This window comes from Meleagris gallopavo, chromosome 28 (assembly GCF_905368555.1).
Source record: "Meleagris gallopavo chromosome 28, MGAL_WU_HG_1.1, whole genome shotgun sequence".
Taxonomy (NCBI): Eukaryota; Metazoa; Chordata; class Aves; order Galliformes; family Phasianidae; genus Meleagris; species Meleagris gallopavo.
In genome coordinates, this window is record NC_139431.1 from 3,663,404 (window position 1) to 3,678,425 (window position 15,022).

A 15,022-nucleotide genomic window follows, 5' to 3' on the forward strand; every position below is an offset into this window, starting at 1 on the left:
CATTTGTTATGAACTGTGGTGACTGAAGAAGGTCAGAGCCCTTTCCGTGCTTCTGGGAGGAAAGCAGAGCTTTGGCAGAAGGTTGGGAGCTGATGCTGTGGTGCCGTCACGGCTCATTGCAGAGCTCTGCTCAGAGCCACCGCTCCTCGTGTTTGCTACCACATACCACCTACAGCTCCCTACAAAGCTGTGCATGTTAGTTAACCTCATTAAATCCTAAAGGATTAGTCAGCTGTTCCTCAGCCACGGAATTGTTAGGAAACATCTAAAGCTCAAAGTTATGTGGCTTGGAAAGTGATTTTCTAATGCGCAGACTTCAAAGGAGTTTTGAAATCCTGCAGTGTAAGGAGACAGAGCAACGTTAATCCACTGGAGTGCTGCTTAATGGCCTGCTTAATTTCTGTCCTGATCGCCCTCTGATCAGCACTGAGCATCAGCTCTGTGCCCTGCAAAGGCACGGAGCTGCTGTGTCCCATTTGTTCCCTAGGAGCCCTTTGCTGTTCCAGCGATGGCAAAACCTGGGAGCACTGATGAGGTCCCAGCCCACAGTGCTGGGGAGAAGGGCTGAGCTCATCAGCCTCGTGTTCCGAGCAATAACCCCAAAACTGAAGTACAACAGAATGGGGACTCAAGAATTTGAGATGTTATCATTGAGTTCGAAACAACAGAGAGGGTTCAGAATTCCTGTGACACCCCCTGCACAGCCCAGGTCTGGGCTGTTGTGTCACACTGCAGTGTTTCACCTTTTCTGCTAACACATAAATTAACACCAGGTCGTTTACTGCACGTGGCTGTAATTAACACCGGGCTGTGGAGAAAAAAGAAACGTTCTCTAAAACTTTGATCAAAGTTATTCTGTGTTATTACTGCTTTCTGTGATGCAGTAATGCTGCACTTATCTTGCTGCCTTTGATAATGGTTTTGTGACAGATCTGCTGAGACTCCAAAGAAAAGGGAAGAATGGGGACAGCCTTTCTACATCGGTCTGTAAAAACTCTTGTATGGCATTGCTGCTGCTTAATTCCTGATCTTGGGAAGATAGGAGATTAATCATACAGCACTGCACAGAGCAGTGCAGGTAGATTGGAGTGATGCTGCTGGGAGCCCTCCTGCAGATGGAAGCACTCCTTGATCCACAGCCCACCCCTCCTCCCCATGTCTGCTCTGCAGTGGGAGCAATGTGACCAGAGGGCCCTGGGGAGCACAGCACAGCACAGCACAGCACAGCACAGCACTGCTACACCCAGCTGTGCTGCTGCAATGGCAATGGTTTGTTCTGTGACAGACAGCAGCAGGATGCAGCACAGCCTTCAGACGCCTGCAGGGCTACCAGGGCCTGGTGCTGGCAGGCGGTGATGTGCAGGAGTGGGCGTTCACTCTCAGCAACCCGGATTTCCTTACGCATTCTGCAGGGAAGTTCGCAGCTTTCTGTGAGCTGCTGCTCCTTGCTGCCCCAGCTGCTCCAGTTGGGGCGAAGACAGCGACTGGTGGGAGCTGGGGATTACATGTGTCAGGGCATGGGATGGGTTTTGGGGCCATGTCAGCTCTCCCAAATCCCTGTGAGCGGGGGCTGTAAAACTCGACAAGGCGGCTTCAGCTCTTTCAGATCCCATTACAGATGTAAAACCACCAACAGAGCTGAACTGCTTACAGCTGCTCACCCAGCTCCTGGCAGAGCGCTGACACCAGGGGAAGGTTCAGGCAGGGGATTTAGTGAGTGGTGCTCAGAGATGTGCAAAAACGGAGGGCAACGGCAGAACTGATGAAGCCAAGAGCTTGTGAAGTTCAGTTTGTTTTGGGTAAGCTCTCAGGAGGTGATATTTGCAACAGGTGATTCCATTCCTGGGGATGACTGCGGAATCATGGAATCAAAGCCCTCCCTGTAAGCGGGTGCACCAGCCCGGAGCCCAGCTGGGCTCCCAATGCCCAAACTGCCTGGCTCAAAGGGCACTTCTGGATCTTGCAGCAGTCTGAGCAACGCCACATGAGGAAGTGCTGCAAGGAGCAGAGCTTTGCCTTCACCTGGCCCAGCAAGCTGGGAGCCATCGGAGCTGAAGGCTGCAGATCTCTGCTCTGGAATGGAACAGCATTGCTCATCCTGTCTGGGACAGTGGGGCTGTCAGCACAGCTGATCTGAGGCATTTCTCTGTATCCTCTACGAGTGGGTGAAAGCCTGGAGCTTGCATACGGTCTCAGCTCACCAGTATGGCAAAGGGGGGACATCTCCCCCAGGGATGCCGCTCAACTCTGGCTATCAGCTGGGACGTGTGCTGATCCCAGGCTGTGCTGTGGCTGCACATCCCCAGCGGTGACCCCCAGCAGCACCCACAGTGCCCACCTGGCCCCACAGCCCTCATTTCCCCACATCACCTCACCACATCCACAGGCTTATCCCTCCCTGATGGTTCCGCACGGCACTAAGCTCCAGATCCAGACTTAAACGCTCCATTACTACTTTTAGGCTCTAAATCCAACACGTAGACTTCAAACCCACGCTCAGCTGTGATTCTGTGTGACTGCACGACTCCCTCGGTTCCCTCTCTGGGTCTTTATCTGCGCTTTGCATTCATAGGCAGCAGCAGTGCTTGATCGCATCGCAGACATTCAGTGTGCATCCCAGAGCGAGCAGCAGAGGGGGATTTGCATAGGCTGCCTCCTGATTCACACTGACAAGTCCTCTTAGTTCATCTTTTTAGCTCTTCTATACACAAAGCTCCAGCAGCAACCAGCTGCACTTACGGCACACGTAGAGCAGTCCCTGTGGTTGCCTTCTTTATTTCAGAGTGGATGAACAGTGCTTGGGGGCACATTGCTGTGCTCTGCACACCTCTGTGTTACAATTACTGCTGGGGGCTGCAGCCCCACGTCCAGCAGTGCTGTGTTTTCAGCTGGGAAATCGAGGCATACAGAGGATGTGATTGGGATGAATTTGCTACAACATCTCACCAAAACGTGGTGAATTCCCCGACCCTCCTGTTGTTTGTAAACTTCATGTGATTATTTGTGAGAGTCGGTGCCTACTGAACGTAATGATCACCAGTTTAATATCTGCAGTGCCTCATGGTGTTTTTTATTTGTGTAAGGGTGGGGGAGAGAGAAAAAGACATCATGATGCACAAATGCTGTTGTTGGTGGCACTGTGGAGATGCACGGACCAAACACTGGGGATGGTGCTCCAGCTCCAGGTGAGGGGTGCAGCCAGCAGGGCTCAGCCAGGATGGCACAGCTCTGCATTCAGACCTGGCTTTGCTCTCTGGGCTTTTTTTGGAGCTTGGCAACACAAGCAGTGGCATTGCAAGCGTTGGGCACAGGAATGACTTTGTAGAAGTCCAAACGCAGCACCACGATTCCCTCTCTGTCCTCTCCACCAAAAGTGTGTCTTCATGCTCTAATTAAACAGCAGTCTGACATGTTTTTGCTGTTTTGATCGCTTTTGAACTCTGACAGTGTGATAAACAAACACTGCATCCCTGCACAGCTGTGATCTCAGAGCAGTTCCTTCCCTCGGCTGCGATGTGGCAGAGCTCAGCATTGACTGTATGGCATCACATCACCCCAAGGACAAGTGGATTGAAGTGAGAGTGTGAAATCCTTGTTATATTTAACACTGAATTAACTGCTTTTATGTGTAAGAAATCCAGGCTGGATGTGGCTCTGGGCAGCCTGGTCTGATGGCTGGCGGCACATAGCAGGGGGTTGAAATGAGATGATCCTTGTGGTCCTTTTCAACCCAGGCCATTCTAGGATTCTATGAAATATACATTACGACACACACATGGAGCTGCATCAATTTGGGTCTCGTTGTTGGGTTGATGCCTGATGCCCAGCAGTGCTCCGTGCTCACAGCCCGTGTGCTGGGAGCAGAGGAGGGGGGACATGGGGAACACCCAGCACAGCTCCAGCTCCAACCACCTGCAGCCCGGAGGTAATGAGCAGCAGATGGATAATTAAAGTGCAGCCCAAAGGAACAGCGATGTGAGTTATTGTAGGTGGGCAGACAGCTGTTAGCTGTGTGCCATAGAGGAGCAGGCCTGCAATGGGACGGAGCTGTGCAGGAACGGGACAGCGTGTAGCAGCAGGAGGTGTGTTTGTTAGGAGCAGTTCTGCTGCACTCCAGGAGGTTCTCAGCGGTTTCTGTGCTACGCAGAAACGAACCCTTTGTTGCTGTTTACCACTGCAGAGCGCTCCGAGTTGAAACGCGATTCCTGCAAACGCGCTGTTGTGCAAACAGAGGTGAGCGCCGGGGCACAGCGCTGCAAACAAACAGACAAACAGACAAACACCCGTTGTTCTGCAGCTGCAAACACCGCCGGGCTCCGCAGCACCTCTCAGTGGGGCCACTCCGTCGGGATGGGGCATCGCGCACGGAATCCAGCGGGAATTCAGACTGAAGAGGAGCGGGCACAGAAACGCCCATCAAACCGCATCGCCAGGATTCATTTTTGCCCTTCACGGCTGTGATGAGCGCTGCCAGAGCGGCTCCCTCGCGGTCGGCACTCGTGGCGGTTCATTCGTCGGGCCGTGCTGGGCGGCGCGGAGCCGAGATACGGAGCTGAGAGCAAAACTCAGACACGGAGCTGAGGGCAAAGCTCAAACACGGAGCTAAGAGCAAAGCTCGCGCGGTGTCAGCGCTCCGGATCGCTGCTCCGCAACGGAGCCGCTGCTGCCCCGCCCCGACCCAAAGCGCTCGCGCGCGCTCCGAGCACGTCGCGCGCCAACCCGGGCGGTACGCGTCGCCGTGACGTCACAAGCCCCGCCCCGGTTGGATGGGGGCGGGGCCGGCGCGGCAGGGCCGGGGGCGCGCGCGAGGGCGGGGGCGGGGCGAGGCGCGCGCGTAGGGGGGCGGGGCGGGGCGGGCGGCGCCGCCGCGGCGGGCGGCAGTCGGGTGGCAGCGGCCGGCGCGGGAGGCGGCGCGGGCGCGCCCATGGTGCGGCATGTCCAAAACGCTGCGGAAGAAGCGGCACTGGCTGAGCAAGGTGCAGGAGTGCGTGGTGTCCTGGGGCGGCCCGGCGGGCCCCGACCCCGAGCTGCTGCACGGCGGCGCCGAGCGCGGCGAGTTCCCGTACCTGGCGGGCCGACTGCCGACGGGCGCCGAGGGCGCGCCGGGCCCCGCGCTGCTGTCGGGCAAAGCGCCGGCGCCGGGAGACGTGCTGCTGGAAGTGAACGGCACCCCGGTGAGCGGCCTGACGCACCGCGACACGCTGGCCGTCATCCGGCACTTCAGGGAGCCCGTGCGACTCAAGACCGTGCGGCCAGGTGAGCCCGCAGGCCGCGCCCGTCCGCTGCGGGCCCGGCGTCGCGGCCTTCGGGCGGCGGGACCGGAGTTGGAGCGGGGCGGGCGGGGCTGCGGGGCGGGCGGGGGCGGCGGCTCCGGCGCCGGGCCCGGAGGGGCAGCGCGGTGCGGGCGCTCCGTGCGTCCTTCGCGGCGGCGGGCAGCGGGAGCGCGGTCCGTTCGATGCGTCTCGCAGTAGGTTTGGGTTAGTCCTGAGCGCGGATGCGGTAAATCCGTCGGTCCGTGTGCCTGGCGGTGCCCGGCTGTGTTGGTTCCCCGCTCCCCGGGTTGTAATGCTCGGCTGTGAGCTCGCTGTGCCCCTGTGTGAGCACCGGCAGTGCCGCAGGGGTTGGCAGCTCCACGCTTCTTATCTGTCCGCTTTGTTCTGTGCTTATTTGCGATCCCAGGGCCGCCGTTTGGTTGTAGGTAATGTGTACCTGAAGGCAGTTTCCTCCTTTGACCGCTAATTAAGAGTTATCTGCTGTGCCCTGATGGGTATCGCCTGCATAAAGCAGAACAGAAGTGACCCACGGGAGGATCCGGGAGAACTCTGGGATTCTGATTGAAATGGAGAAAACAGAAAAACAGAAAGGGTAAATAAATAGAGGAACAAATTCATTAATACAAGGCAGTAATAAATCTTTTAAATAAAGAGGAAGTTAATGGGAGATGGAACTATTATGAGTATCAAATGGAATTGCGTTTGCTCTGGAGGGCAGCAGGGATGTTCCTGTGCTGGGATTTCCGTAGCAGAGATGTCCTGAACTTCGTATTAAAACTGCCAGAACAGACATTAGGATGAGCGTATGCAATGTAAAGCAGGAAGGTGCCGTAGGACAGGTGAGGGTCCCGTGATGTCCCACCCATCAGGATGGGACGGGGCTGGTGCTGAGCACTGGGCTGAGCCTTGTGTGTACAACTGGCATTTTTCTGTTGATTTTACGTAACTTTTGGAACAAATCGTATCCATGCTCGAGATGGAGCAGCTTTTCCACGCTAGAACATATTGTGAGCTTATTTACCACATCAGATGGTTTTGACAGCAAGCTTCTGTGTCAGACTCACTGTCCTTAAACGCGGCACCTCGCAGCGGGCTGTTGCTGTTTCTGTTGACACCACACGGAGCTGGGGGTGCATGGAGGAGCACAGAGGCAGCAGGCAGAGCTCTGCACAGCTCCTCTGCTCCCATCCCAGTGCTCCCCGCAGTGCTGGAGCTGCAGAGGTGGTGATGCACGATGCTTTCCACGCGTCTGAGCTCTGAGCCCATCCATTCTGTATCTTAGATCCCGTGCAGGGATCAAGCTGCCTGTTCTGAGTGGGGCTGAGTGCAGGTGTGCAGCGGGCGGGAGCCGGGCTGCCTGCTGCTCCGAGCATCCTTCATTAAAAGGCAGCGACAGCTTTCGTTGGCAGCAGTGAAATCTGTCTGTGATCCTTCTAGCAATCTCACGGAAAGTGGAAAATGGAAATTTCAAGATACTGTTTAGTCTTGTTTGGTAAGACACTCGAAAGATATGAATACTAAATTGAACACCATCTGTTAAATGCGGATCGGGAACGATGGACCACTTTGTTGCTGGAGAAATGGTTCCTTCCCTCTCTGGCTGCATTCTCTGCCCCACAGAGTGAGGCCGTGGGTTGGTGCTGTGCCCAAAGCACCGTGATGGCTGTCAGCAGCCGTAGGTGTGTGCAATTTGTAACCTCCCATTCCTCTCTATATGAACATGTTATTCTTGGCATAGAGCATCTTGCCATTCCTTTTCGCACACTCCTTTGTTTAAATCTCGCAGCCATGAGTGCTGTGATTTCACCAGCTCTAATTATTCTATTCTTTCTTAGTGCGTTAGCTTCAAACGATAGCGAGGCCTCATGTGGCCGGTTAAACAACCGCTGTGCTGCTGAACGGTCTGAATTTGTTCCCTTCGGGGTGCTGCTCTGTGCTGCCTTCTGCTCCCTGGAGCCTCTCGGGCAGCACAGGACTGGAATCACCTGAGCAGGGCACCGTGGTGACATCAGCCCCCGAGCCACCCTGTGGGTACAGGGTTTGTAGGATGGGGTAACCTGGTGCTCCAGGTGTCCTGAAAGCAAAGCCTCTCTGCTCAGACAGCTGTGATTGAGACACCTGCATGTGTGCTGGTTGTGACACAGGGAGCGTTTTTGTTTTTTCTGCTCTTACAGTCCTGGTTTGCCTGCTAGCCTGGAACTAACTTACTTAAAATCCTTGAAGTGTCAGTTGGCTCTGCTCTGCAATGGCAGGAGCTGCTGTGCTCAGTGGGAATGAACATGAATCTTCATTAGAAGCCGTGGCTTCAGCCACACATTGCTCCCTGGTTCTGTCTGAGCTCTCAGCTGGCTGTAACCAGGGGCTCATTGGGTGCAGAAAATGACTGGGTTTCGTTGTCTTGGAAGATTCAACTTCCTTAATGTTTTTTCAAAGTTTTTTTTTGGGTGGTTTTCTTTTTTTTTTTTTTTTTGTAGCTTCTGCTTGAAGTTATTTTTCAGTTGGTGATTCTGAAAGTCTGAAAAATATAATGAGCAGTATGCACTCAGATTGAGAGCTGAAAAAACTCCTCAGGTTTCGGTTGTTGCTCTGATTTAAGGCCTTTGAATGCATTCTTCTGGCTCTTCAGGATGCCTCCTCTTAAGAGCTGTCTCCTCACGTCCACACCTGTTAGTTAAATTGGGTATTGTTCCCTGAGCCAGAGGAGTTTTCTTCTTTAAAGCAGCATTATTCCTGGGAGCTCTGGATGTGGAGGAAGAAAAGCACGAGCTCTTCTGCTGTATCTGAGAGTCAGTTCCTTACTTCATCCTGGAGGGGAGAACGACAACGGTGAGGTGGTTTGCAGAACTGAGTTGTTTGAAGCCAGGACCCCCCCCGAGTTTCCTTCTCTGTCACTTTTGGGCGGTGGACCTGCACTGTTGCTCTGTGCCCTGCAGTGTGGCTTCGGCTGTTCCGTGCAGCTGCAGCTTTTGAGATGACACACAACATCAGAACGGTGTGCAAACGTACGTCGTCGTGTTTTTGTGGTAGACAAAAAATGGAGTGTAATTTCTCAGGGGTTGCTGCTGGTTGCTTTTACTTGAATGCAGTGTCCTCAAATGAAAAGTCACTGCTGTGTTTGCTGTCAGTCCTGTGCTGCTCTTCCCTGCTGAATAGAGCTGTTTGCATAACTCGATTCATCTCGTGAAAGCAGTGTGTAATATGTAAGTAAGGAGTTAATCCCTTTAGGTTCAGGGTTGCCGTATCTCTTCAGTTATCTGCATGAAAACTGTAAAACTGGAATTCCAGCTCTGCCAGACCGTGCTGTGCTTCCGTGTGGATTTTGACTGTGTTCTACTTCAGTGCTGTTTCATTACTGACTTTGGTAATAAATACAATCAGACTAACAGCTGGGGTCTGGCGAATATGGATCGTGGGTTCTATATAAATACCAGAAGTGGGAATCTGGGAGAGCTGTCTAGAAATACATTATTTTCATCTGCGTGGTAATGAAGCATTCTTTCAAGAGGCGTTGAAGGCGATCGGCGAGGTTGGCGTGGTTGTATGGGAATTACTGATCACTCAACTTTCTTTAAACCTGCTGCGTTTGGAAACATTTGCTGCTTTCTCATCAATCTAAACTAGTGTTGTCCTGGTAGAACAGAAACCCAGGGCTCACTGCAGCGACAGCAGCAGCAGCGTCTGCCCAGTGCCGTGTACTTGGATCTGGCCATGGTGGAAAACCTTTACTCCGTGAGGCAGAGGAGGGTGGAATTACAGCGCAGAGGAGCAGGAATGTGCCGTGCTGTACTGAAGAGCAGCAATGGGAGCTCGTTGCTCCTCCTCTCAGTGCAGGTAGGAGGTGACTGGGGCAGGTAAGCAGCGGCAGCAGGAAGTGAGAGGTCAGCAAAGGGGAGCTCTGCCTGAGCCCAGTGATGTTTGCAGGGTGTGATTGCTGCAGGAGCATTGCGTGGGGGAAGGCACAGCCGTTCCTCCTTTCTCCTGCTTGATTCCTGCATGTCCCCCAACTTGATTCCTCCTTGCAGTGAAGACCTGGGAGCGCTCCTCTCGTGCTGTGTTGTTCACAGTGCTTTTGCTTTGCCAGCCAAGCGGGAGCTGCAGTGACTTGAGGGATCTCCACGCACACAACATCTGCTGGAGGAGTTCCTGGAGTGCCAGTGCTGGGCTGGAGGAGGCCCTGCCTGAAAAACGTTCTTCTGAAAAGCGACTGGTCTGTTCTAAAAGCGACTTACGCTATTGCACCTGGGAGATGGGAGGCTGAATGATGTTTACTCCGTCCTGCATTCTTGGCTCACAGGTTTACAGCTCTCCATAGCTGTCTGCAGGCTGTGATGGGTTTACATAAAAACACTTTTAGAAGTTTCCAATCTAAAGATGCATCATAGACTAAACACTGAAGTCACTTAAAAGGAGGAGCCCGCTCCACTCCTCGCAGCCCAGCCTCCAACCCACACCCTGTAGGTCTGGCCATTAGGCATCTCACTTTGTAGTGTAAATGCGAGGGTAGAGCTGTGTCCTGGAAATACAAAGGAATGGTTGGTATGTTCCAGTGCTGTTTATGTTCTGGTAAGCAGATGGGGTTTGAGGTGCTCAGCATCTGCCTCTCTCAGGGCGATGAACAACACTGAAGGCCGTTTTGCATTTTAAAATGCAAAGTCAGGAGCTGTGTGCAGTCATCTGCCGAAAGTTGCTCTGAAAAACAATCATGGATATTCTGAAGTGCAGCCTGCGTGTAATGTAGGAATAAGGAGCAATGGGTTTATCACAGGGTTCCTGCTGAAATGCCCCCAATGCCTTTTCAGAGAATCTTCGATAATGCATGTAGGGGGAATTTTGTTTCCCTTGGACTGGGGTTGGTTGGCAGTTAAATTCTGAGAGCAATTTGGTGCTCATTATGCTTTGAGATTCAAATTGTGTCCCTTCTATTAGGACAGCTTTGGTATGCAGGAGAGGAGGTAGCTGTGATTAGAGTCCTGGCACACTGCTTTGCATCACATTCAGCATTGGGGAGTTTGGTCAGCTTTTGCACGTTCTGTGGGCTGTGAGGAGGGAGGTGGTGGTGGGAGCTGCCTGGGGCTGCGTTCTGCACACAGCTGTGGTCGTGGCAGGGTGAGAGATGTTGACCTGAGGTCCTCACTGGGATGAACTAGGAGTGGGCCGGGGGGGGGGGATGTGCTGGTGGGCCAGGCTGCTGCTGACGTGTCTTTGGGACCACTGTGGGCCTCCTGCAGCAGCTGTGAACCAAGTACTGCTTGCATGGGTGTCCATGGCAGGAGCCAGCAGGGACATTCAGGTTGGCCTGAAGTGCTGGGACTGCCATCCAGGAGGATTGCAGCGTTCTCTGAACACATGAAAAGAAGCGCACAGGAGGTGAGCAGTGTTGAGAGCAGGGCTTCAGTGAGTGCAGAGCAGGAAAATCCCTCTTAAAATAAGCCATGAGGAAAAGAAGTGCCTACTTCAGCGTGGATTTTCCTTTTTCCTGCAGGACTGAGGGGAATATCACGACACAAACGTGACTGAAGTGGGAACGAGGGCTGTTTTGTCCCATTGGCACGTGCCTGGTGTTTGTGCAGCTGTGGCCTGCCAGCTCTGTGTGCAGCCGAGCCCAGGATGTGTGCATCTCTGTCACTTGGTTCATCTTTTCCTGACACTCTTAAAGAACAAAACATAAAACTGCTGACCAATAATTTGAACGCAGTGTAACTCAGTGTGCTGATGAGGTATTTTCCTACTTGTATGTAAAAAGCTAAGGACAGTGGATTTTTAAATAATCGTGACACTGTTTTGGCTGAAGTGAAAGTAAGGGCACCCGGACAGCAAAGCAGTTAGGCCTTCTCCTGCCTTGAAGATTTCATTGTCCATAGATGCAACTTTGCTTTGGTTACAGCCCTCGTTGGTGGTGACCTTCGTCCAAACGAAGGTTTGCTAAAGGCAGAGGCAGAGCTTGCTGGTGCTGCTCATTAAATCCAAGAGGATTAACGTACAGTTTATTTCCTCTAAACCCACAGAACTATCAGGAAATAACTAAGCCCTAAAGTTTTAGGTTTGCAGAGATGATTTCCTCCTAATGCATGTACTTGGGAGGAATTTCAAAATCCCGTTATGTAAGAGGGAGGCAGAGTCCCCGTAATCCCGGGGAATGATGTTTAATGGCTTGTTTCATCCGTTATTGGTCTAAAGAATTCCTCAGAAATCAGCTGACCCAAAGTGCCAGGGAAGTATTTTTACCTCTGTTGCTGAAACTATTACTGCTCAGTAATTTCACTAATCTCCTTTGCAGCGAGATTAGATTGCAAATGCTTTGATGCAGGGAGGGCTGTGTTTGTGAAAACAGCTCAGTAGCCGCAGGCACCGCCGAGTGGAAGTGCCAGTAAGTGAAAAGCAGTGCTGCTCTGCTGCTGAGCAATGGTTTGAACCATCCATCGCCTGGATTGTGCTTCAGATTGACTGCGGTTTGCCGTAGTTCCAGCCCTGCCCAGCTGTGTGCTTCTCAGCCACCAGGATGTGGGGCGGGAGGTTCTGTGTCCTGGAACAACTGCACAACTTGTGCCGGAGTGGCAGCTCTGCTGCCCTACTTACGTGGTGTAAAAATACCTAATCCTGAGGATTTTATTTCCCTCTCTGTAGGGCAGTGGAGAGTAATTACTTTTCTCTAGTGAAGGTAGAGATGCTGGAAAAGTTTAATTAATGCCCATTAGGTGATGCCAGTGATACTTAAATGAATTTGTCAGGGCAGGGCACTTAACGCTCGTCAGAACAGCGAGCAGTTGCGGTGACTGTATGTTTTTGCACAGAGTTGCTAATGGCTGTGCAGAAGGACCTGCAGGCTCCTGCTTGACATTGAGTGGGAGAGGAATTAAGGAATAACCCCCCAAAATTTTCAGCTTTCTAACGTAAATGGATGTAACGGCGTGAGAGCCTGGGAGGGCTGGCATCTACCTGTGATCACAGATGTGAGCTTTGAGGTTTGTGCTGAGGGGCCATCAGCCTCTCCCATCCCCATGCCGATGGAGCAGATGCTGTGAGGATGAGACCAGAACAAAGCTGCGCCAGTTGTCTCCACCAGAGCTGTGAATCCCTCTGAAGAAAGAGCAGCAGACGTGTTAGTGCTGTTCATATGGTTCCTCATCCCAAATGCTGGCATCGGAGCCTTCCAGAGCCTGGAGAATACTGCTGCTGGGCCGTGACTGCAGGAATTTAACCAGCCCTGCTTGGCCACGCAGCAGCTCTGCTCTGATTTTAACACGGATTCTAGGAGGAAAAAAAGAAAACACAGCTGTGTGTGTGGGGAGGAGGAAGGTGCTGCTGTTCTGCTGCTGCTCCTGCAGACACAGAGTTACTCTGCTCAGGAACGGATGTGAGCATCACAGCATTGCATGTGACATTGCTCCATTCGGTCATCAAACTCTGCTACGTGATGTGGAGTGTCGTGTAGGAGTAGTACAAGGGTTTGTACCTGAGGAACTTCCATCCGTGCTTTTTCCCTAATGCAGGAGAGGAGAAAGGACTGACATCAGTTCCCGCTTTGTTGAATCCCCCTCGGGGACATACAGTTGTTGTTCTGCAGTTGTAATTTGTTGCCTCTTGGCAAATACATCTTTTTTTTTTTTTTCCCTTAATTGAACTACATTGTTAAGAGGTCCATTGCTCTCTCTGGTTCAGGTGGTTGCAGGGATGTTGGATGTTAAGGGATCTGCAAAGGAAAACTCAAGCATGATGATATCTGCTGCTGCTCTGTATTTCACAGCGCTGCAGTGGTTGGGTTGAAGAGACCCCGGAGCCCCCAGCCCCATCCCCTGCCGTGGGCTGGTTGTACCTCTACTTCTTCATTTGCCTTCAAATAGTGGTGGAAGTAAATGTGAAGGTACTGAGGGTGGCTCTGAATAAAGGAGCGCTTCAGTAAAGGTCTGTGGTGGGTATCCAAATATCTGCTCTGTGAAACGCTGCACCCTGGCAGTAGTAAAGCATTTCAAAGAGATGGCTCCAGAATGAATATGGCTGGGGGAGGATGACAGGAAAGGGAACAGAGCAATAAATAGAGGGAAAAACGGCTGTGCTGTCAGTTCTGGTTTCCCTGTTGGGGTGTGTGTGTGTACGTAGCTGCCTTCTGATTGATTGTGAATTGAGAACAGGAATTACATTTGGCTTTGCCTTTAAAGCTGTCTTGTCATTTGAAGTGCTTTCTTAGGAGAAGAGCTCCATTCCTGTGTCAGCCCGGGGTTGGGGAGCTCTGTGAGCAGACACGGAGCAGGCCTGCCCTGCAAGAGCTGCACCCCAGAGCTGTGACTGTGGGACTGTGCCAGAGGGATCTCATGGCCTGTGTGAACATCGCTGCTCTGCTCAAGACATCTACCTCGTGCAGAACGTGTGGAGGCAATAATGAAAATGAAGTCACCTGGAGAAAGTTGATGACAGGCTGATAACTCATCCTTCACGCGGCCGCTGCAGCTGTCTGCCAAGAGAGTTGTTTTCTGTTCTCTTCTTTGGATTTTAATTGGTGTGTAATTTTTGCTGCTCTGTCAATGTTGTGACAATGAGGGGACAATGTGTGGCTGGGATGAGCGAGGTGGCTGCAGCCTGGCACTGTCAGACTGCTCAGGCTACTCCCAGCTCAGGTTCCTTTTTATGATAGAAAGCACAAAGTAGAAATGAGAACAGCAGTTTTCTTACTGTGAAGTTGCTGCCTTTGTTTATCCTCTCTGCTTCAGCTGGTTCTGCTATATAATGTGTTTTCAAGTCGTGGAAAAAGTTTGTTCTGAAGGTAAAAACTAACCTGCAGAGATCTGGGATAGGAGGAGGTAGCCAGTGTGTCTATGGGACACGTGGGTTCATCAGTAATCCAAAGGATCCCGTATTAATTACCATCAGTTAATAGACTCATTTAGCAGTTCCAGTTTCCATGTGCTCTGCTGAGACCTCTTCCTCACTAACTGTGAGATAAGGAGAGGAGAAATGCTGAGAAGCAGATGTTGCATGACCAAGTACCCAGCTGTGCACTAACAAAATGAATCTCCTGGTAATTAATTAACAATTCCTTGGCAGTCAGAGGCATATGTAAAACAGTAAACACAGCATGGGGAAATAATAATAATAAAAAACATTAAAAGCACTTTCTGAGCTTTAAAACATTGGCAGCATCCTTTCAGCCATCTGTGTTGCTGAGGAGCTGACTGCTCGGTAAGTCATGCCAAGGTCAGAGCTGACTTGCAGCCCTTAACCCTTTGGCAGTGAGATGTAACATCCTGCTTGCTGAGCGTGGTTGTGCATCAGCACGGCGATCAGTAAAGGAAAGCAATAGTGTCAGTGGTGCTGACACAGCTCTGTGTTCAGTAGGTGCTTCTTATGGAAGGAAAGCAAGAGCTGAAAGGTGGACTCGGATGGGCATAATGCAACTGAATTGTTTTTAATTTTTTTTCTGATGCTGTTGGCGTGGCCCTGGAGAGAATAGAATACCTGATTGTGCCCTAATGGGGAAAAAGTTGGGCTTTGTTCTAAAAGCAGTGCTGTGTGTAGTTCTGTTACTGTGTGTATGGTTCATCTGTAGTCTGCGAGTTTTTCAGCTGATTTACCAATCACTTTTAATACAAACCCCACAGTTTACCCTGGTTTTCTCTGAGCCCCCCATGGCCCGAACACTTTTATGGGACACATCAGAGTGGTACCAATGTTTTCAGTCCATTGGAAGTGTTCACCATCTGCATCCTCCTGGGGACGTAGCGCCGCCGCATCACCAAGCAGTCCTTGCTCTGTGC

At 51.8% G+C, this 15,022-nt stretch overlaps 1 protein-coding gene across 3 annotated transcripts in view; it reads left to right on the forward strand.

Annotated features, from left to right (window-relative positions):
* The first annotated feature begins 4,263 nt into the window (after positions 1-4,263).
* The window catches only part of MAGI3 (membrane associated guanylate kinase, WW and PDZ domain containing 3), a 51,805-nt gene continuing 41,046 nt past the window's right edge, over positions 4,264-15,022 (forward strand). For 2 of the 3 annotated variants that reach the window (XM_085210710.1, XM_085210711.1), the window contains exon 1: positions 4,267-5,256. In XM_085210710.1, the coding sequence (XP_085066836.1) occupies positions 4,935-5,256 (322 nt within the window). In that variant the 5' untranslated portion in view covers positions 4,267-4,934. Of the gene's footprint in view, positions 5,257-15,022 lie in introns of all 3 variants that reach the window. The other variant, XM_085210712.1, reaches the window with a different exon arrangement.